Genomic DNA, 21,162 nt, shown 5'->3' with positions numbered 1-21,162 from the left:
TTTTGGTCGTTACAGATGTTAAATAGAAATCGTGAGGAAGGACACGAACATCTATATCGTGATTACTTTGCGGATAATTATGTATACGGGTCGAAAGACTTCAAAAGAATATTTCGTTTGAGTAGGGATGTGTTCCTACAGATCGCCAACGCCTTGAAAAGCCGGCATCGCTTCTTTATTATACTTTTATACAAAAAAATCTAGTACATGTTTCTTTAATTTTACAACATATACAATATATTTTTAAACTGTAGTTAATATATGTTTAGGTATGAAATTTTCCAATTGAGATATGACGCTAGAGGTAGACGAGGGTTTACAACTTTACATAAATGTGTTGCGGCCATTCGTTTGATGGCTATGGGGGAGTCACCCGACACCATGGATGACTATATGATAATGTCCGAAAGAACCGCAAGGGAGAGTTTGTATACATTGTCAAGGGGTGTTGTTGAAACATTTGGAGACGTGTATTTGCGGAAACCTTCGTTGCATGATTTTCAAGAATTGTATGCAACGCATGAAGAGCGCCATGGGTTTCTCGGAATGATCGAAAGCATTGATTGCACACACTGGAAATGGAAAAATTGTCCGGTAGCATGGAAAGGGCAATACGCAAGTGGTCATCACGGATAACCTTCGTTGGTTTTAGAGGCTGTTGCTTCTCAAGATTTATGGATTTAGCATGCATTTTTTGGGGTTGCGGGTTCCAACAACGACGTCAACGTTCTTGATCAGTCGTCAATATTCGACGATCTTTTTAATGGAAAAGCCTCAGATGCTCCTTTCACAGTGAATGGAAACGAATACAAATATGGATATTACCTTACAGATGGAATCTATCCTCAGTATTCTACATTCGTGAAGGCATTCCGCCACCCGGTTGAAAAACGAGATAAAGTTTTTAAGAGAAAACAAGAAGGAGCACGTGAGGATGTGGAACGTGCTTTTGGAGTGTTGAGGGCGAAGTGGCATATAGTCGAACATCCAGCATGACCATTGGATTTAGAAACTTTACGATATATCATGTATGCATGTATCATAATGCATTACATGGTAGTAGAAGATAAATGGCGAAATATTGCACACTATATGCCAACGGAGCCTAGACACGTTCAGTTTCAATCAGGAACAGTAGATTATTTGCATCGCGTTGTTGACATTCATGACGCAAATAAACACAGACAACTTCGAGAAGACTTGACGGATTATATATTCTATGGTAACAATGACGATAATGAATAGCGTTGTATTTTTTTTTTTTTGAATTTAGATGTTATATTTTTTTTTTGAATTTGGATGTTAAGTGTAATTTAATCTCTATGTTAATTTTAATCTTTAAAAATTATTATACGTTATTTATAATTTTTAAACATTATGTTTTATTTATTATGTTATATTTAAAAAATATTTGTCTAAATTAAAAAAAAAATTAGAAAAAAAATACAAAATAAATTATAAAATGGAAAAAAAAAGTTGTCATAACAAGATACAACATGGTGACAATTTCCCCACTTGGTGTTATAATACCATTGATGATGTGGCATGTGATGTGACACCAAAATGATGTTACACCAAAATGATGTTACATCTAGTTGCCCACATCTAGTGCTCTAACGTATTATCCCCTAATAAATATTAGAAGTAATTTAGGTGTAATCATGTAATTAAAAAATCTTGTTTGTTTTTTGCAAAATATATTGAAAAAAAATTCATATAAACGTAGCGGTGACTTTATCTCTGTTTATTTTTAGATTTAAAAAAAAAAAATCCTTTTATTATTTTATCGACAAAGTGATGATCTGATCGTATGCTTCTTTGGAGATTAAAAAAGAATCTACTCAGTCCTGCTTTCACTCATTGATTGTCTGAACCGCCTTCATTTTTCTCTCTCTTTCTCAAAGAATCCTCATCTCTCTTCCCCGCACGCCATCCACCACCCAAAAACACTCAAAACACATCCTCAATCTGCAAATTACTTTCATCAAAATCACTAACGAACCAATACATCATATCTTATATTCCTATTAACTAAAAAAATGTCTTCACCGAGCAAGCGACGGGAGATGGATTTGATGAAGCTGTAATTCAACGAATTCAACCACTTAAATTTCTTTTACTTTTTTTTTTCCTCTGGGTATATTTGTTCAAGAATCTCAACTTATTGCTTTTTTTTTTGATTCATCTCGTGAATTAGGATGATGGGTGATTATAAAGTAGATATGATCAATGATGGTATGCAAGAGTTTTATGTACAGTTTCATGGACCAAAAGACAGTACGTTTCATATCCATCTGTTTCTGCTATTATTTTGCTTTTCTGATATATATGAACGAAAATCTCCTTATTTTTCAGTTGATTTGATTGTAAAACTTTATGGGTATTCATCTGAACATAAAGTAGATGAAAAAAAAATGTTATCTTTGTGGGTATATCATGTTACTTTTGGTTCTGTTATTCCATTGTGTTGACATGTTGCTCGCATAGTTGAAACCCCATAAATTTGTGTTCAGTGTTGGGTTAAATGAACCTAATTGAATCCCTTCAGGAATTTATGTGTTTTATGTTCTTTATTTATCAATTCGATTCCACTTTCCCAAGTTCGCAATGATCAGGGATTAAAATATGGGTCCAGGGTCCTTTGTCTCATTATACACTTAACATTACTGTTATGTTGATACAATATCTTTTTGTTATGCAAATTGGACTATGATTTAGACAATAGCTCGATCAAATTTTTTACAAAATGGTTATGTGACGATTTTTGATGCCTTGTTTTTCTAGCGTACTCTTTGTAACCAAGTTGGATGTACGCAAATTGTTGAACCATGTAAATATTGTGTGTTTTTGTTGAGTCATGTGAACATTGTGTTCGTGTGATCTTTTGTCCCTTGCAAATTAATCATAATGCTGATATAATCTTGAGTTCTTTCTCTTTACATGACTATCCCACTTCCCGAAATTTATGATTAATTGTCAAAACTGCAATAAAAGATTTAGTTATTATTGACCATTGATGATGTGTCAGGTCCTTATGATGGAGGTGTTTGGAGAATAAGGGTGGAGCTACCTGATGCATATCCATACAAATCTCCTTCAATTGGTTTCATCAACAAAATCTACCATCCAAATGTGGATGAAATGTGAGCTTCTTTAGCTCTAATTACAGTGGTTTGCCAAAAATTAATTATTGTCAACAACAAATGTGACTTTTTGCAGGTCGGGATCGGTTTGTTTAGATGTTATTAATCAGACATGGAGCCCGATGTTTGGTAAATCAACTTATCACCATTGTTATGTGTTCTATTTTACAATTTACAAATTTTTTTTGGTGATTAATGAATTATTGTCTCTAATCTGCAGATCTTGTGAATGTGTTTGAAGTGTTTCTTCCTCAGCTTCTTTTGTACCCGAATCCATCTGATCCCTTAAATGGAGATGCTGCAGCACTAATGATGAGAGACAGAACTGCATATGAACAAAAAGTTAAAGGTAAGTACAAAATCAATTGAGCGGAAATCTTCCCATAATTAACAAATGCTGATAGTATTGATTTTTGGTCTCTAATGATCGAGGGTATTTTGCCTTAAAGCGAAAGAGTACATTACGATGACAAAGGGTAAAACTGTAATTATAATATAGATTATAGGCATACGTATAAACTATAAAAGTAGGGTCCCTAAAAATAAAATTGGAAGTGGGTGAATTGAAGATTTGTGTTTAATTTGTTATCAGAGTACTGTGAGAGATATGCAAAGCCAGAGGATGCTGGAGCTGTGCCTGAAGAGCAATCGAGTGATGAGGAACTGAGTGAAGCTGAATACGCGTCTAGTGATGAAGAAGTAGCTGGAAAAGCCGACCCTTGAATGCATTTGTTTCATGTTCATGTTCCTATGTACATCGTAACTAGTCTTTTTAAGTTTTAAAAAAAAAAAAAAAACATTTAGCCCTCTAAAGGCAATTTGCTGGAATAATTCATGTAAAAACTTGTGTCTTTTGTAACATTTGTTGTTTATATTTGATTAATTCTAAAGTTTCTGTGTCAGATGCTATGCGGTTTGTTTTCCGGAACATTGTGACATTTAATTGCTTAAAATGAAAAATGTTTTTTTTTCGTACAAGTTATAACTTCACAAGTCACAACCTCTACTTTTAATTGCATAAAGTGGAAATGTATTTTTCGTCCAAGTTATAATCTAGTCGCTGAGAGGGAAAAAGGCTTCAACTTTGAAAAGTTATCATATTTTGCTTTATTACTCTCTTTTGTTGATTTTGATGAAGTCATCGTCGTATCAAAAACGTGATTCACATTTTAAGTCGCTTTATGTTGCTGATTTCATTGAAAGTCCTTGAACCAAAAGTGAGGTCTGCAATGCAAGTATAGTCTTGATCTATTATTGTAAAAGTTACGATAAATACCATGTTGCACCGAAAGTGGAGTAAAAAAGTTTATATCTCGAAGATTATGACAGAAAACTTAAACCTTGGGAGATGACGAAGACTCTCGAGGACGAGTCTTTTCGGATAGGGAAGTATTATGAGGCCTGGATCTTCATAGGACAAGCAAACTAACCTTTGTGTTTTTGAGTTTAATAAAGAAAAAGAGGGGAAAGAAATAGAGTAAAATAGAAAGATATATTGTATTGATGTGAGTTTGAGTTTGAAAGAAAAGAAAGGAAAACCATGATTTTGGACTCATTTAATGATGGAGGGCAAACGTATTTGAGATGCATTAAAAAATCGTGATTATGAAAGGTGAAATTGATAACGATCAAATTTTATATTTGTAGTAGATTATTTTTCTCCAAATTCCTTCATTTTAAAAATTAGACATTTCTTTTTTCAAAAAAGAAAAAGTAAACATGATTTTCCTTATTTTCAATTTTTTTCATTTTAAAAATTAGACATTTCTTTTTTTTTTTTTTCAAAAAAAAGTAAAAAGTAAACATAATTTTCTTTATTTATTTATTTTTTCACTTCTCTCCTTAAAAACCTCCCGAATACACAACGTAAATGGACCTATCCTAATATGCTCAAGACCTATTACCATTCTAATATGTATAATTTTGAAATGTTTTCGACATTAATTTAAGGGTAAATTCAAAAAAATTTGACTTTGACACTAAGTTTTTTCCCTCAATTTGGACACTTTCTTTTAACATATTGTTACAATTCGAACTTCTCAACCACGTTGCCATATGATTTAAGATGTCGATGTGTCAGTTTTAATAACGTAACATGCTTACATGGTATGATAACAAGACTATTTTGTGACATCATATTCTGAATATAAAAATTGAAAAAGAAAATTAAAATATAGTAACTTTTGTGATAGTTATCCGAGTTATCCAAAATATAGTAACTTTTGTAAAGTTTCCAAAATATGATAACAATTGTAACGTCTGGTTCTTGGTATGTATTTAATTCATAATTATTCATTTTTGTATAGATACTCTACAAGTTAGAGGCCCCAAACTCATCGAGTAGAGATGGATTGGGATGCGAGTTACGAAGTCTACTCGACGAGTTGAGAAGCCTCAACTCAACGAGTAGGCTGGCAGCATGAAACCCTAATTTTCATGGTTTTGCACCCTATTTAAACATCTTAACCCTCATAAGTTGGCCTCATTTTCAGCCTCCATTGTCCCAAACCCTGGCCTCGAAACCATAATTCACTTTTGAGAGTCTTGAGCCAACTTTTGTGCATTCTTGGTGATTTTGAAGAAGAAGGTACTTGAAGAAAGAGCAAGGACGTGTAGGAGGAGAGTAGATCCAGAAGTTGGGTTTCATTTCTGGTTCATCTGAGGTATAAAGCTCATACCTTGTCTATAACATGCTTAGATCTAGTTTTAGGATGTTTTCTTCATGTTTTGGTCCAAGTATGTTGGTTTTTGGGATTTGGACGTCCTATGTGGGCAAACCCTTCAGATCTAGGGTCTTGAGGGGACTTCATGGCATAAAGGTGCTAACTATATGGCCATGGAAGTCCCATGCAACTTTTAGACCATCTTTTTGGTCTTTTGAGCCAAGTAGGTCATGCATGCAAATAAATATAGGAACTTTATGTGACCAAATCGTCCCTAGAGTCCAGATCTATGACCACATGGTCTATCTTGAAGTTTTGATGGCTTTTGAAGTTGGATCTAAGCCATTCTACGTTAGGGTTAAAGCTTATTTCTTCCAGGATGGGTTTTAATGGGTAAAGTTGGAAACTTTACCCTCCTAGATGTGTATTCGACCCAGATCTGGAATATGAGACTTAGATTCGAAGAATAATGGCTCAATGCATTAAGAAGGCCTAACAGACTGAAGAACTTGACGAGTTCATAGAGGAACTCGGCAAGTTGAGTCGAAGTGTCCCAATTCTGTAAAGTACCGATTCTGTTGATAGGAGGAACTCGACGAATTCATGAAAGAACTCAACGATTTAGATCAGGATTTCAGGGTTTTATGATTTATGGAACTCTGCGAGTTGAAGGGCCAACTCGGCGAGTTAAGTCAACTTGGAATGTTGACTTTGACCAGAGTGTTGACTTTGACTTTGACTTTGACCAAAGTTAACCCTTAAGGGGTTATGAGTATGAAAGGGTAATTAAAGGAAATCTTTTGTGTGTAGGAGTTTGTGTGGGGTTGGTTTCAGAGTCAGGGACTGTTCAGCTACTTTACAACAACATTTAAGGTGAGTTACCTTCCAGTAGAAGTGGATCAAAGGCACCAATGTCGGCCCACTAGTAGCTGATTATAGCAGATATGATTGTCTTTGTGATAATTGCCTGGTATGCCACTATCTGTTGAGATTTATGTGCTTGTATGCTATGTTAGTACGTGGTAGTGGTAGGGGTGAAATAGTCCCCATAGCCGGTCGAAAGACTGAAGGGGTAGGCCAGCATCCAGATATGCTAGGCAGTATGTGACTATGTGTTTATAAGCTAGAATATTATTTGGAAATGGTAGGAGTGAAATAGTCCCCGTAACCGGTTGAAAGAGACCGAAGGGGTAGGCCAACACCTTGATATGCTAGGCGGTTACCAGTTGAAAGAGACTGAAGGGGTAGGCCAGCACACGGATATGCTAGGTAGTATGTTTATTGTATGGTATGTGGTATGATGGGGTAACTCACTAAGCTTTGTGCTTATGGTTTTCAATTTTGGTTTCAGTTACTTCTTCTTCGAAAGGAAAGGAGTCGACATGATTGCAGTGCATCACACCATGATTTCCGCACATGAGATCTTTGGGAGTTATACTCTAATATTTTTTTAATCGTGACATGTTTTGACTATTGATACATTGGTTTTGATATGAGTTGATACTACGGATGTTTTCAGATAATTAGTTTTATGATTATTAAATTAAAAATGAAATTTTTGGTCTTAAATTTTGGGATGTTACAACAATAGTGATAATTATCCAAAATATAATGATGGCAATAGTGATGGTTATCCAAAATATAATAACTTTATGCATAATATTAAGTTTTGAGCTGACTCATATTGCTTTTCCATTGAGAGGCTGGTTTTCTTTTCCTTGGCTGGTATTTTGCTAGCTCCCTCAAATCGGCTTCCCCTTTGATTTTAGCCGTTCATACGCATTCTTCCACCACCTTACTGACCATTGTCGTTGTTTTCCAATGATATCAACCGGTTTTTTGAAACGCATAGTCAAGAACGTCGCCATCACTCTCTAGCAAATCTATTGTGTGAGTTTTGGGTGAACTACTATTGGAGGCGATTCTTCTAGTTTTTTCTCGCCATTGAACCTCCAGAACACCACCGATCTATTAGGAACGAAGAAGGCTTTCCACATGGATTTGCAGGTAATATATGTTGTTGCGTTCTCTCTCTCTCTCTCTCTCTCTCGGATTCTCACTTGATCACGAGGCGTCTGATACTTCTTCCGGCGGTCCAACACCACTTAGAATCAACTGAGAGAAGAGCGAAAAAAGGTGGATTTTCTGTAATTAGGGCTATTAAAATCCATCGTTTGTTATTTTTTCTGTAGTTCTTTTCTTTTTTATTTGATATTTTTTGAAAGATTTGTGCTTCTGTATCTTCACGGTGTAACGCCCCGTTCCTAAAAGTATTTATGTATGAGTCCCTGAGATTTAAGAGAAAGGGTAATGTTGGTCCTTTTATGGGAAAAGTGGAAAAGGGAAGACCATGCATGAAAAAGGGATCATGCTGGGTACGCCCAGCGTAGTGGAGGAAGAAACGCGGGTGTTTGGGTGAGTAAGCCTAGCGTACTAAAAGTACGCCCAGCGTACTCTCAGAATCCCCAAAACCCTAATTTTAAGGCAACCACTATATAAAGAACATAAAGGCTTCCTCCTTAGCCCCCATAATCACTCTCTTAACCTCAGAAACCCTAAGATAGCCGTCCCACCTCCTTGATTGGGTGTGTTTGATCTTGGAAAGCTTGGATTAGCAAAGGAGAGCATAAAGGAAGAAAGGAGAAGTTGTCAAAGAAGGAGAGGAACGGCTGGAGCTTATAGATCTGGGAAGACATCATCCTTTGGAGCCTATTTGAGGTATAAAGCTTCTTGCTTGACATTCATATTGTGTAGATCTATGTGTTGTGAAGCTTTGACACCATTCTTGACCCAAAAGTCCTCATCTTGATGCATGTTTTGAGTTGGTCGAGATTATCTGTCCTTTCAGACCTTTGGAGAGGTCTTGAGTGAGAAAAATAAGGTCCCAAGGGCTGTGGTTGTTCCATGTGTGAGATATGTGGGTCTTAATGGATTAAGACCTTGGATTAAGAGCTTTATGGACGTCCCAAGTGATAAAGTTTGAGACTTTATGAATCTTAGGCATATTTGGCCTAAGGATCTGAAATATGGGCTTAAGAGCTTTAACCATTAAGACGTTATGTGATGTTGTTGAGCTGTGAGGTTACGCCCCGCGTAACCTATGAGTACGCCCAGCGTAGCGGGCCAGTGTCCCGATCCCATGTTGCGAGCATTGTTGTACGCCCAGCGTACCAAGAAGGGTACGCCCAACGTACCCCATCTGTGGCATTTTCAATTTGGGCCTTATAGTTTGGGTTGTTATTGGGCTGCTGGATTTTAGGCTGAGACTGGACATTATGGATAGCGTATTGTGGGCCCATTGGTTGTTATGGATCATGAGTTTAGGCCCATTTGGTGGGGTGGGCCCAATTTAGTAAATTGGGCCAATAGTGGGCTTTGCCTTGGACTTCTGGACTTTGGGCCATTGGTGGGCTTGGGAGCTTACCTAGTGTTGGGCCGAATTGAGTTAAGGGTAAAATGGTCAATTTACCCTTGGAAGAGTATTGTGCTTAGCCTAATGATTATTTGTGCTATGTTGGCTAGTTCAGGATTTTCGGTGAGTCGGTGATTCGAGAATCTGCTTCTTCAGTTCAGAGTTTCGGCAGTGCGAGGTGAGTTATCGTCACTATATCAACAGGGTCTAAGGCACCAAGGCCGACCCTTTATCGGATTGAGATCCAGGTATTTGTTGTTATGTTATTGGTTTGATATGTTTGCATCCTGGTAGCTAGGATGGTATATGTTAGAGACCTGGTTGAGGTCGGTATCATGATATGTAGGGTGATGCTATGCTAGTGACCGGTTAGGTCGGTATCCTGGTTAGGATGATGATATGTTATGTGATCTGTTTGATCGGCTTATTGACTGTGAATTGTTATATGATTGTATGTTTATGTGCACATGGTTGTTTGGACTGGAGTTGGGTTGAGGCGGGTCCTGCTTTGTGCTGTAGGCCAAGATACCCAGGGCGGACCGGTTGTCCCGAAGGCCCAGTGAGCGGTCCGGATAGGTTGTAGGCCCCAAGAGGGCGGACCAGACGTGCCGAGGCTCGGAGAGTGGACCAGGCCGACTGAAGGCCCGGTGCGGGCGGACCAGTCATACTGTAGACTCAGAGAGTGGACCAGGTGGATTGAAGGCCCGGTGCGGGCGGACCAATCACACTGCAGACTCGATGTATATGGCTAGACTCGGAGGGTGGACCAGGTGGACTGTTGGCCGGTGCGGCGGACCAGTCACACAGTAGACCCGAAGTGCATGGTTGTTCTATGATCGGATATGATATGGCATGTTATGCGTGTATGGTATATGTGGTTGGTATTTTGGGGATATCTCACTAAGCTTTCGGGCTTACAGTTGTGGTTTAATGTTTTTCAGGTTCTTCAGGAGACCGTGGCAAGGCGAAGGCGTGATCGTACTGCTCCTCATGATTATGTTTTATGATGTGATTCTGGGAAGACTCTGATAATAATTGTATTGAAAACCTTTTTGTAATAATATTAAGAAAATGGGTTGTTTTTAAAAAGTTTAAATTGGTTGAAATTTTTTGGTCGTTACACACGGTCTTCAAATCTTCGTATGATTGAAGCGGTTTGGGAAATTTCATAATATCCAAATGCCCTCCAGATATCATTTGTGGTTATGTGTAATGTAGTAAGTTTCATTATGTTATTCGTGTTTCAAAATCCAATCAAATGAAGGCAAGGCTGAACCAGTTGGTCATCTTTATTTGAAGTCCATGAAGTTCTGATTTTTTTTTCCAGATTTACCAGTGTATACTCACTTATGAAACTTATTTGGAAATGGTTTTTTTCACTAAAATTGTTTTTCTTTTGTGACCATTTGCATTAGAAAACTATGGTACTAATCTGCTTAGGAGGTATGTATTTTCATCATTTTCACATCTTTCAGTTCCATTTTCCCTATGATTCAAAGCCTCAAAGGTATGTTTAGATAGTTTGGCCTAATATTTTCCAATTTGATGATTTGTTGTTTTTTATTTTGGGATTAATCCTTCACTATGGGTTGCAGGACCGGGCCAAGAACATGATTTCATTTGGTGTATAGCTTCATTATATGCTTTATTTGCTAAAAGTCATTGCTTTTTACAGGCACTTACCAAGGCCTCTAATTACCATAGTTGGGAAGCAACTTCCAGTACCAGAAGACTATGTTGTCACGGGAGAATCCAAGTTTGCTTCACTTGGAGTTGATTATCCTGATATAGTATTTTGTTTTCTTTATTATGGTTGAAAATCTTGATATAGTGTTTTTTTTCTTTATTATGAATTGTAGTAGTGGTAATAAGGATCGAATCCACAGGGATTGATTCGAATCAAATCTATGCATTCAATTTCTATGAAATAAAAAAAATGAAAAGGGGGCGTTTTTCGTATAATGTTAAATGCGATAAAAACTGTTTTACAAAAATAACTAAAATGGAAAAAATACAAAATCTATAAAATAAAACGTTCCAATATTGAGATAAATCGCAAGTTAAACTATTTGACTAATCATCATAATTTTCTGGTGCAATGGGTTTAATGGATACTAATTTGGCTATAGAATCTAAGAAGCTTGAGATCACATAGACATTTTTTAGTTAATACAATGGTTAGAGAAGCTTATAATACATTTTCTTAGTTAACGTCATAATTTTCATGAAGCAAAATTAAGTAGCTTTAAGAACTAAAAAGTCGTCAAATCCAAGAGGAGTCAAAATGCTTTCACTACCATGTTGGAGAAAATATTTTCATGATTGTGTGAAAGAAAAACAATCACAAGAACCATTTGTTGCTTGTTAATTTGAAGATCTATTACATAATCAAGAAATTAACCAACTAATTAAACATTCGCATATCTAAACTCTTGATTAAAGACATATGAACATAAATAGATGTTTTACTAGAAAATATTTTCATAGCATGCTATCAAAACCACACAAAACTATTCCTAATCAATTTATTGTTCCACAGATTCACTCAATATTGAAAATAAATACTAACTAGACAAAATAATAATAATAATAATAATAATAATAATAATAATAATAATAATAATAGAAATTATACCAATACCGATTATTAAATGAAGATGACAAAGTTTCTTGAAATCGTCACTTCTTGTTGCTCCAAAAACTTCATTCATAATCCAAGTATTAATACAAAACTCAACCTAACCTAATCTAATTAAAAAGATAAATAACTCATTAACAAATTATGACTGTTAAATCATAATTTCTCCAAAAATAAAACAAAAAAATTAGGAAAAAATAAAATGGAGACACCAAAGAGGCGCCGCGCCGTCTACTTCTTTCTTTCTGCCGGCGAAAAAATGAAGATGCCCTACTGCATCTTTTTATGCTTGCGTTTCAATTCCCAGCACAACACAATGAGTTCCAAAGTGGGCTACTCTCAAAATGAGCTGAAATTCCTTTTTTTGGGCTTCTGAATTAATAAAGATCATGGGCCGCTGGAAATTCAAATATGAGCTAATAAATTTGCTCTATTGGGCGGCCAAAATTTGATGCTAGCATTCACAAGGCCGAAAAAACTATATCAAAACTAGTCCAAATCCATTTCTTTTTGGTGAGGTCGAATATTGATGAGTTGTGAAGACTCCTGTAAATTTTCAGCTCAATCGGACATCGTTTGCCCCCTTCGTCTGATCTCTTGAAGAAAGCCGCGTAAAGCTGTCAAAATCCGAAAAATTAATTTATATCGCTTTGTTTTTCTTTTCGCTCCCGGATTTTGCTACGAGATTTCAATCGTGGTTGCAAGGCATTCAGTGTGGCTTTAACAATGCTCCAAAATACCATCTTGCTCATACAAATCTGCACAAAAATAGCATAAACGAGTAAAAATATTCAAAACAATTAATATAACGATTTAATGCAAAAAGAATATTAAAAATGCTAAAAGTAAAAGATAAGGATTGCTAAAATATATACAAATAATCAAGCTATCAATGTTCAAACCAGTTTATTCATAATGTTGGTGTAAACAGGTTGAAATTGTGATGGGACTTGAAGAAGAATTTGGAATCAGTGTGGAAGAAGAAAGTGCTCAGACCATTGCAACTGTTCATGATGTTGATCTGATTGACAAGGTCATTAAGAAAATGGTGGATGTATATATATCTCCTAAAATTTAGGATGGTATGTAACATTCAAAAGTATTGGTATGTTTCCCTTTTTTACTCTTTATGCAAAAACCTTTCATTTTGGTCCCTAACTCAGTATGCGGGGCGTAGCCTATGGGTACGCTGAGCGTATTAGCTCTTCGATGGATCGCGGATGCACCCACATACGTTGGGCGTACGTGGGAAAACGCGGTGCATACTTCGGTCTGTTAGAAAACCTAATATTTAGGGTTTTACCCCTATATAAGCTCATTATATCCCTTAAGCCTTGCCTCTTATCAGCCTCCATATCTCATAAACCCTAATCTCGACCCTTAGCCATCATTTTAGTGTTCTTGAGCTCTTGTGAAGGATATTAGTGTTTTCTTGTGCATTTTGAAGAGATAGAAGGTCATTGAAGATTCATTGCTTGGAGTGAACCTTAGAGATCCAAAGTTGTCACATTTTTTGCAAACTATTGAAGGTAAAAAGTTATTAGCTTGACAACTCTTTGTGTAGATCTAGTTTAGGGTGATTTATGGCTTATTTTAGTCCCTTTTGTTTTTCCTTGTGAGTAAAGGTTACCCCATGAGCTTAGTCCCTAGATCTAGACATTTTAGAGAACCCTAATGCATAAAAATGTCACCTTGATGGGTTTTGTGCAACCATGCAAATTTGATGTCTCATTTTATGGAGCTAAGATGCTAGAATTGGACCTTGGGGTGTTCTTAGCCATGCAAAGGCTTAAAGCCTTCGACTTTATGGATTAGGGCTTTAATAGGATGTCATTTTGTGGATTGGATGATAAGTTCTGAAGTAATTAAGTCGGTTGGCCAAAGGTTTGGGATTAGGACAGTACGTGAGGCGTACTCCTGGGTACGTTGAGCCTACTGGCTGCTAACCCGTTTTTAAATCGATCGCTTACGAGCCTGGTATGCCGAGCGTACCCTGGGCTGTGGGCCGAAGGAGTTGTGGGCTTGGGTCTTTGGGCTATGTTTCGTTTAGGCTTGGCCCCTCAGCTCATATGGATAATTCCTAGACTTTGGGCTTTCTTAGATTGGGCCATTTTGGGCTTTGGGTTCCATTTAGGAAATTGGACCTCTAGGGAGCAAATGGGTTGGGCCGTGCTTTTGGGCCAAGTAGTAAAAAGGGTAAAATGGTCTTTTACCCTAGATGTTGGACTAGTGATCTAGACTCTTGATTTTAAATTAAGACCCAACTATTAATTGGGTATTGTTGATGATGTTAGCGGGGATTTTCTGGACCAGCATACGAGATTTTATCTAAGAGATTCAGCAGTTTGAGGTGAGTTTCCTCACTGTGTTTTGCGGGTCAAAGGCACCAATGCTGACCCATGATTTATTATGTTTAGGATGTTATTTTTTGTGTGACTCTTACAATTGTTATGTGTTTATATGTATACCGAGCGGGGCTCGATGCCAGACGGGGCCTGATGATTATATTGTATTCTATTTATCTTTGTGATTTTTGCATGTATTTAAATGTTGTATGTATACCGGACAGGGCCCGATGACGGGCGGGTCCAATTATATGTTTGATATGTATGGTATGTGGTATTTGGGGGAACTCACTAAGCTTTGTATGTACGGTTTTCAGTTTATGTTTTAGGTACTTTTAGTTCAAAGGGGAAGAGTCTGAGATGATTTTAGTGAACACACCACATTGTTCCGTATTTTATATTACTCTGATGTACTTGGATGTTTATTGATACACTTTGATTCTCTATGGTTACTATGATTTTGCTTTGGATAATAGTTTTATTAATTTAAAAATTGAAATTTTTAGTCTTAATTTTTGGGAGGTTACAAGTTGGTATTAGAGCCTTAGTTTAAGGGATTCGGGCATACTCTTGGGTGTGTCTGAACTCAAACCGAGGGTTTGGTAGAATTTTCATAAATAAATGTTTTATAAAAGGATTTCCTGATAAAGAAAAAGGGTATGGTGCGTGCATTCGATTGAGCTCAATTAAGTTTTCCCAAAATACCCATACTTGTTTTATGATATGCTTTGATGTGTGAATCTATGAATCGCATGATAGTTAGGGCTAAGGATCAACTCAGGTTTTGCATGATAGAATACTAGGAGATATGCCTTTATATGCCTACTGTATGAGCTTGTAGACTTGCATGCTAGTATTGATCAGTCGGTGATAGGATGGCCTGTTTAGGTTATGCGTGTTCCGATTACTCGATGCCCGAATGTTGTCTGCTTTGTGATTTTTAGGAGTTCACATTAACTTCAACTAACTAGTAAGCAAATATAATAAGTTACATATTACCGAGACTAAATAATTTTAAAAGGTTAGGTTTTAACTCTATTGTGCAGTTCTTATTTGAGTCCAACCGTTGTAGTGTGAGACCTTTCATTCGAAAAATTATATGGTGTCAATGATATGTAATAGTATTTGTGAGCTAGTTAGAGGGAGTTAGTGGGATTTCCTTCTACCGCTGATGATGGAGAGTGGTGTGGTGATTGCCGTAGGAGATGCCTAGGAAGAGATTTAGCGCTGGGAGCCTTGTCTTGTTGAGGATTGTATATATACATAAGGAGTAACTTGGAGGATTAACAACAATCCTTGAGGAAAGTACATATAGATCTAGAAGGTAGTATGGGCCCGTACTACTGGAAGCAGAGGATTTGTACTCGATCTAAGGAGAGCTGTGATGAAACCAGGAAGCTTGTAGAGTCTGAGACTCGTCGGTATTTATTTATGCATGTTCTGATGGTTTGAATGGTATATTTTTAGTATGGTGACCCTTCGAGGAAGACCGGTTAGTGGTTCTGGTGCTGTGAGGGTTTAGGCTCGGTATCTGGAGTCGGGCAGTTAGATGATCAGAAGCGGGAGTTCATTTCGTCTGATATTACCCGAATCATACTTAAGCAAACTCATGTGATCTTTGGTATAGTCAAGGAAGGAATTATGGAGATTTTGTATGAGCGTTTGAGCAAATTTCGGTCTGAGATGGTGGCATTGATGGGAGCTCTCACGTTGACCTTCTGTGAGTTCCAAGAATGTGGGGGCTCCGAAGGACTTTAGGGAGAAGGACCTGATCACGAGCAGATGATGGATAATGGATGTCGCTAACGCCTTCCGCACTAGCAGTTGTCCTAAGGGGTGAAAGGTCATACTTGCTTCCTGTCTTCTGAAAGACAGAGCTCGAGATTGGTTAGAGGAGGTTAGGTATTCCGTCGGTGATGCGATGGTTGATTCGATGGCATGGGATGATTTTGTGACTAGATTTCGAGCTGAGTTTGCACTGGTGATTGAGGTACAACAGTTGGTGAGGGAGTTCTAGGACCTTCGCCAGACTACTGAGATGGTGGCCGAGATCACCGTTATGTTCTGTGATAAGGAATTGTTGGTTCCGTAGTATGTGGCAGACGAGGAGATGAAGAAGGCGAGATACCATGAGATGTTGAGGCGCGATATTCGGCAGTTCGTGAGCTGATCCAATTGCAATACACTGGATGATATGATTGTGAGATCCAGAGATAGGGATATCGATCTAGAGATGGAGAGGAAGAGGAAGTCGGATCAGTATCAGGTTTTGGTCGGTTCGGGCAAGAGTCCCAAGGTATTCGATTCGAGATCGAGCGACCAACAGGACTAGAGCTGTTGTGGAAAGTGATGCAAGACGCGCGATGGGGCGTGAAGGGTGGATGGTTTTGGTTGCTTTAAGTGCGGCTGGACAAGTCATATTAGTAGGGATTGCACCGCTACTACTACCACCGCCACCCTGATATCTGATCTGATTTTCTTCTATTGTAATCAGAGGGGCCACAAGAAGGTCTATTTTCCAATTTTGGCAGCAACAGAACCAGTGGTAGCACCCGATCCAACAACTCTATGGATTACTAATGGTCGCCATGGCAAGGCAGATGCGCTTGTGGTGAGGAGTAGGGCTTTTCAACTGACGGTCGAGGAGGCTCGTGCAACACTTGATGCGGTGATGGGTATGTATCTTCTCCTCATCTCTTTATTTATGTTGATTTCTCTACTTATCACTACTAGAAAAATAGCCTTTTACGACGCTCATTGCGCGTCGTAAAAGGCTCAGACGACGCGCAAATGCGCGTCAAGGAAGGCCCTATCATAAAGAGAGACGACGCGCATTTACGATGCGCGTTTACGACACGCAATGCGTATCAAGGAAGGCCCTGTCATAAAGGAAGACGACACGCATTCGCGTGTCGTAACCTTACGACGCGCATGTTAATGACACGCAATGCGTATCAAGAAAGTCGCTGTCAAGAAAGGCAATGTCATAAATGAAGATGACACACATTTTTGCGTATCATAAATTTAGATATTTAAAAAAATATATATTTTTATATTTATTAATTTTTAAATTAAATTTGCATTTAATGTGTCATAATAGAAATAAAATATCATATACAAAAAAAAATACAATCCATTGCATAAACTTTAATGTCATACGATTCTATTTCTTACAATATATAAATTTGCATTCATCTAATCTACTCTATGTTTCATACTAACCATTGAAATGAAGAATACAACACTTGCATTTTCAGCATCTTATCTCTTTCGGCTTGAGCTTTCTTTTCCACTTCTAACTCGAGAGTTATTCGATTTCATCAACCCTGTAAACACAACACAAAATCACTTGTCATTTTCATTCTACTTTTATGTTTACTAGTCAATCCTTCAACTTTCTTTACTAATTAGATTCACTTGGCACCAATATTGTTGATGTTTACTAGTCAATCCTTCAATCTATCATATGAAGTATGAAAAATATGAACAATAGGAAATGGTAGTTCAAAATCCTAACCAAACATCCCAAATATATAACATTATCCCCTCCTGGTGCTTGTCCTCCTGACAACACAACTCCTATCTTCAAGGCAGATCCTGATTCATTAGATTCACCTGGCACCAATATTGCTGATGGTTGCCCAAACAGGGATGGGAAAAGTTTTGCAATTTTATCTGAAATCATTTGAACAAGCACAACTAAAGTCATAATCCTTCATCTTTACACTCAATCTGTGCAGGTGATCAGATGTGTCTTGCAATTCTTTTATGTGATTTTAGATTATAAAAAACAAATCTCCAATTTGTTTAGTACTGGTTCATTTTTACAGCAGTTTCACAAGGTATTTATCGTAAGCAGTTAACTTTAAAACTCAAAATGCAAAATTCGATCATAAAACCTAATTAACATCTACACACAATGTAATTAGTTAACATAGCTAGAAAAACACTTAAAATCTTGTTTATCCAATGCAGCGGTGACTGAATTAGAAAGATTATTATCAATCCATCATTAAAAAGACTCTGATCAATTGTGATCATAGCATAAATAGTTTTGCTTTTACAGGGGTTGTAAATTCACTTCAGTATCAATATGAAGTGAGAAATACCTGGATTTCCGACAGCGGAGCTAGCGGGACCATCGACGATTTTGAAGGGGCTTCTGGAGCAAGCGACAAGTCCACAAGAGTGTCTTCCACGGGTGGGTACAGAAGATAAAAGTTGTTGTCACAAACGTAAAAATATTAAATTAAGAAAAAAGAAAAAAGAAAAATATTATTCGAATTTTGAAAACATGCCTGTGTCGACTCAGTAGATGGTTTGTTAGTCCCTTGAGACGTCCGCCTTCGCTGTCTACATATTAAATTAAGAAAAAAGAAAAATATTAAATTAAAAAAAAAATATTAGTTCCCTTGAGACGTCCGCCTTCGCTGTCTACATAATTCAGACCAGAGCCCTACAAAAAAAGTAACGCAGACGTAAAATGACTGTTTTGCCCTTCATTTTTAATATTTTCATGATATACATATAAAGGGTATTGTATTATATAGACCTTTTCATCTCATCCTGCAATCATTGTCCCAACAGACAAACCCATCCCACGGTAAGAAATAGAGAATGTTGGCAAGCATCTTTGAAGCGCCAGTCACTGAAATCCTACTCTTGTTTGCCAATTCATGCAAACGACACTGAAGTTAAAAAAAATACAAGTATTGCGTAGAATATTTCAAAGTAGAAGGTTGTGATATGTAAAAAGGTGATTTTAATACCTTAATGCCTAAATTTCTGTGCCAAAACTGACAATCTGCAGCTCCTCCATCTATTGTCCCCACCTGAGTTTATAATGTTGCATCTATGAATTGAGATAACTATTAATTACAAATTTTATGGAATTTATTAAGGAAAAGATCAACTGTTTCAACAATAGCATAATTTATGTCCTAAACTGACCTTATAAACACTATCAAAGGGAAAATAATAGCATAATTTATGTCCTAAACTGAGTGTGACAATGATCCAACCAGCAAAGGGGCATACGGTGTCATGCTTGGAGCATTTTCAGCTGCAAACTCTTCAAACCAATTTCGGAAGATGTCATAGCAAGGCAGATAGATTCCCACCTGTTCAAACAAAATATTATCATTAAGCATTCATTAATGGAAGAAAAAGAAAAAAAATCTGGGACTTACAGTTGGTGTAACCAATGCAAGGCCAGCATTGGTGCCTCGCCATAATCTTCCAAATCCCTCCTAAAAAGACACTCACAAATCTTAAAATGATCAACAATTAGAAAAGTGATGGACTACAAAATATATATAAGAGGAAGAAGATGCCCAACCTGCCAAATAATTTTGTAGAAAACATCAAGTGTTCCTTTGTACTCAAAGCAATCTGGAGGACAGATGGACACTGTACCATGTACTCCAGCATGCGTACATGATGGAGAACATCTTAGATCCGTAAACATCTAAAACAAAAAATTACATGATTATCAAGATTGCACAACATTCTAACAAATATTACAAAGAAAACATACCATGTTTGGTCCAAAAACGACCATTCGACTCGTAAGATTAGTCATTGGATGTGAGTATGCTACACCAGTAGCCTGTGCTTGCAGCCTTGTCTATCAAATCACAACCATACACAAAATGAAGAATCATTACCATGGTTATCAACACCTAATATGAAGTTAACGAGAATGAACAACAAATTAGCAACATTAATAAGCAACACATAGTTTTCAAGGGAGAATGATATCTAAATTTGAGTTTGTATGTCAAAATCTACCCTTTTGGGGCACAGGCTGAAGAGATTGCTGAGAAATTTGTGAGTATGTAGCAATCAGCCTGGTGGGGAAAAAGCTTGCTTCTTTTACATCAACAGTGCAGGTAAGTTAGTAAACTCTGTCCTTTTTTTGTAATTTTGGGTATTTCATGGTTAGTTGATTTATAAAAAATATGAAATTGATATCGAGTGCAGGCTGCTATGAAAGATGCTCTTGTTTGTATCTTGACTCCAAGGCGTTCTATTGACATTCTGAGAAATGTTCATGTTTCCAAGGAGCAAAGGAAACCATATGTTGTGGTGTTTGTTGGAGTCAACAGAGTTGGAAAGTCAATCAATCTTGCCAAGGTATAAAAAAATATTAAAAATTGAATCTTGGCATACAAAAAACAAAAAAATAATATGTGAAATGTTGTGTACATAGGTGGCTTACTGGCTTCAACAGCATGACATCAATGTAATGATGGCTGCATGTGACACTTTCCATTCAGGGGCAGTCGAACAGCTGCGCACTCATGCCCGTAGGCTCCAGGTATGCAATTGAAATTGACCTTTTTGTCCTCTGATAATCTTCTTCTTTGATTTCCACCTCTGAATGCATATATGTATTTTAAATTGGTTTCAGATCCCATCATATATATAATCAAATCAATACTTACAACTGATAACAGGGGCCCCTGTTTGTACTTGTCATGGAATGAAAATGTTAGAGGCTTCAGGTCCTCTCCAAGCCCTCTGATGAACCCACTACATCAATCAATTCATTAAAAAAACAATCAATACTTTCTATGAAGTATATGAAACTGCATCATTACCCAGTGAAGACGCAAAACAACATGAGAATCTAAAGGGATGCCTCACCATTCATAATACTCATTCCAATTACTTAACTTCTTTGTTAATATAGACAAAGGCCCTGCATTTTGAGTTTGTGTAGAGTAGCTTTCAGAAGTAATTATAAAGGATCCAAAACCAAACCAATGAAATTTTACACCAATACCTTTACAGGGGCATAATTTACTTGAGAGATTCCAACACTTATCATACCTTCCAATTAAATGAATAAACAATGAGATCCCGTGTGTAATTTAATCACATGTGTATTGAAACATTGGGAGAAAAGAAGGATAAAAAAGGAACCTCAAATGATCCAAGGAAGTAATCAAAGTCGCAC

At 37.1% G+C, this 21,162-nt stretch overlaps 3 protein-coding genes across 3 annotated transcripts; all 3 read left to right on the top strand.

Moving 5' to 3' along the window:
* Nucleotides 1-360: 360 nt before the first annotated feature.
* On the top strand, nucleotides 361-996 carry LOC111886492 (uncharacterized). Its single transcript, XM_023882746.2, has 2 exons — nucleotides 361-594; nucleotides 685-996. Exons 1-2 carry the CDS (start codon nucleotides 361-363, stop codon nucleotides 994-996), a joined length of 546 nt encoding a protein of 181 aa, XP_023738514.2.
* Nucleotides 997-1,812: 816 nt separating this feature from the next.
* On the top strand, nucleotides 1,813-4,045 carry LOC111886478 (ubiquitin-conjugating enzyme E2-23 kDa). The gene is made up of 6 exons (XM_023882724.2): nucleotides 1,813-2,083; nucleotides 2,198-2,277; nucleotides 3,029-3,143; nucleotides 3,220-3,272; nucleotides 3,364-3,492; nucleotides 3,736-4,045. The coding sequence occupies exons 1-6, from the start codon at nucleotides 2,040-2,042 to the stop codon at nucleotides 3,864-3,866; spliced, it is 552 nt and encodes a 183-aa protein (XP_023738492.1). The 5' UTR covers nucleotides 1,813-2,039; the 3' UTR covers nucleotides 3,867-4,045.
* A 6,767-nt stretch (nucleotides 4,046-10,812) lies between these two features.
* Nucleotides 10,813-18,419, top strand: LOC122197082 (uncharacterized). The gene is made up of 4 exons (XM_042900541.2): nucleotides 10,813-11,008; nucleotides 12,788-12,889; nucleotides 17,982-18,043; nucleotides 18,245-18,419. Exons 1-4 carry the CDS (start codon nucleotides 10,859-10,861, stop codon nucleotides 18,417-18,419), a joined length of 489 nt encoding a protein of 162 aa, XP_042756475.1. The 5' UTR covers nucleotides 10,813-10,858.
* Nucleotides 18,420-21,162: the final 2,743 nt, after the last annotated feature.

The sequence above is a fragment of the Lactuca sativa genome, chromosome 3 (genome assembly GCF_002870075.4).
Source record: "Lactuca sativa cultivar Salinas chromosome 3, Lsat_Salinas_v11, whole genome shotgun sequence".
In the NCBI taxonomy this organism is placed as follows: domain Eukaryota; kingdom Viridiplantae; phylum Streptophyta; class Magnoliopsida; order Asterales; family Asteraceae; genus Lactuca; species Lactuca sativa.
The sequence above is the reverse complement of the archived record's forward strand: the minus strand, read 5'-3'. Positions and strand labels throughout refer to the sequence as shown.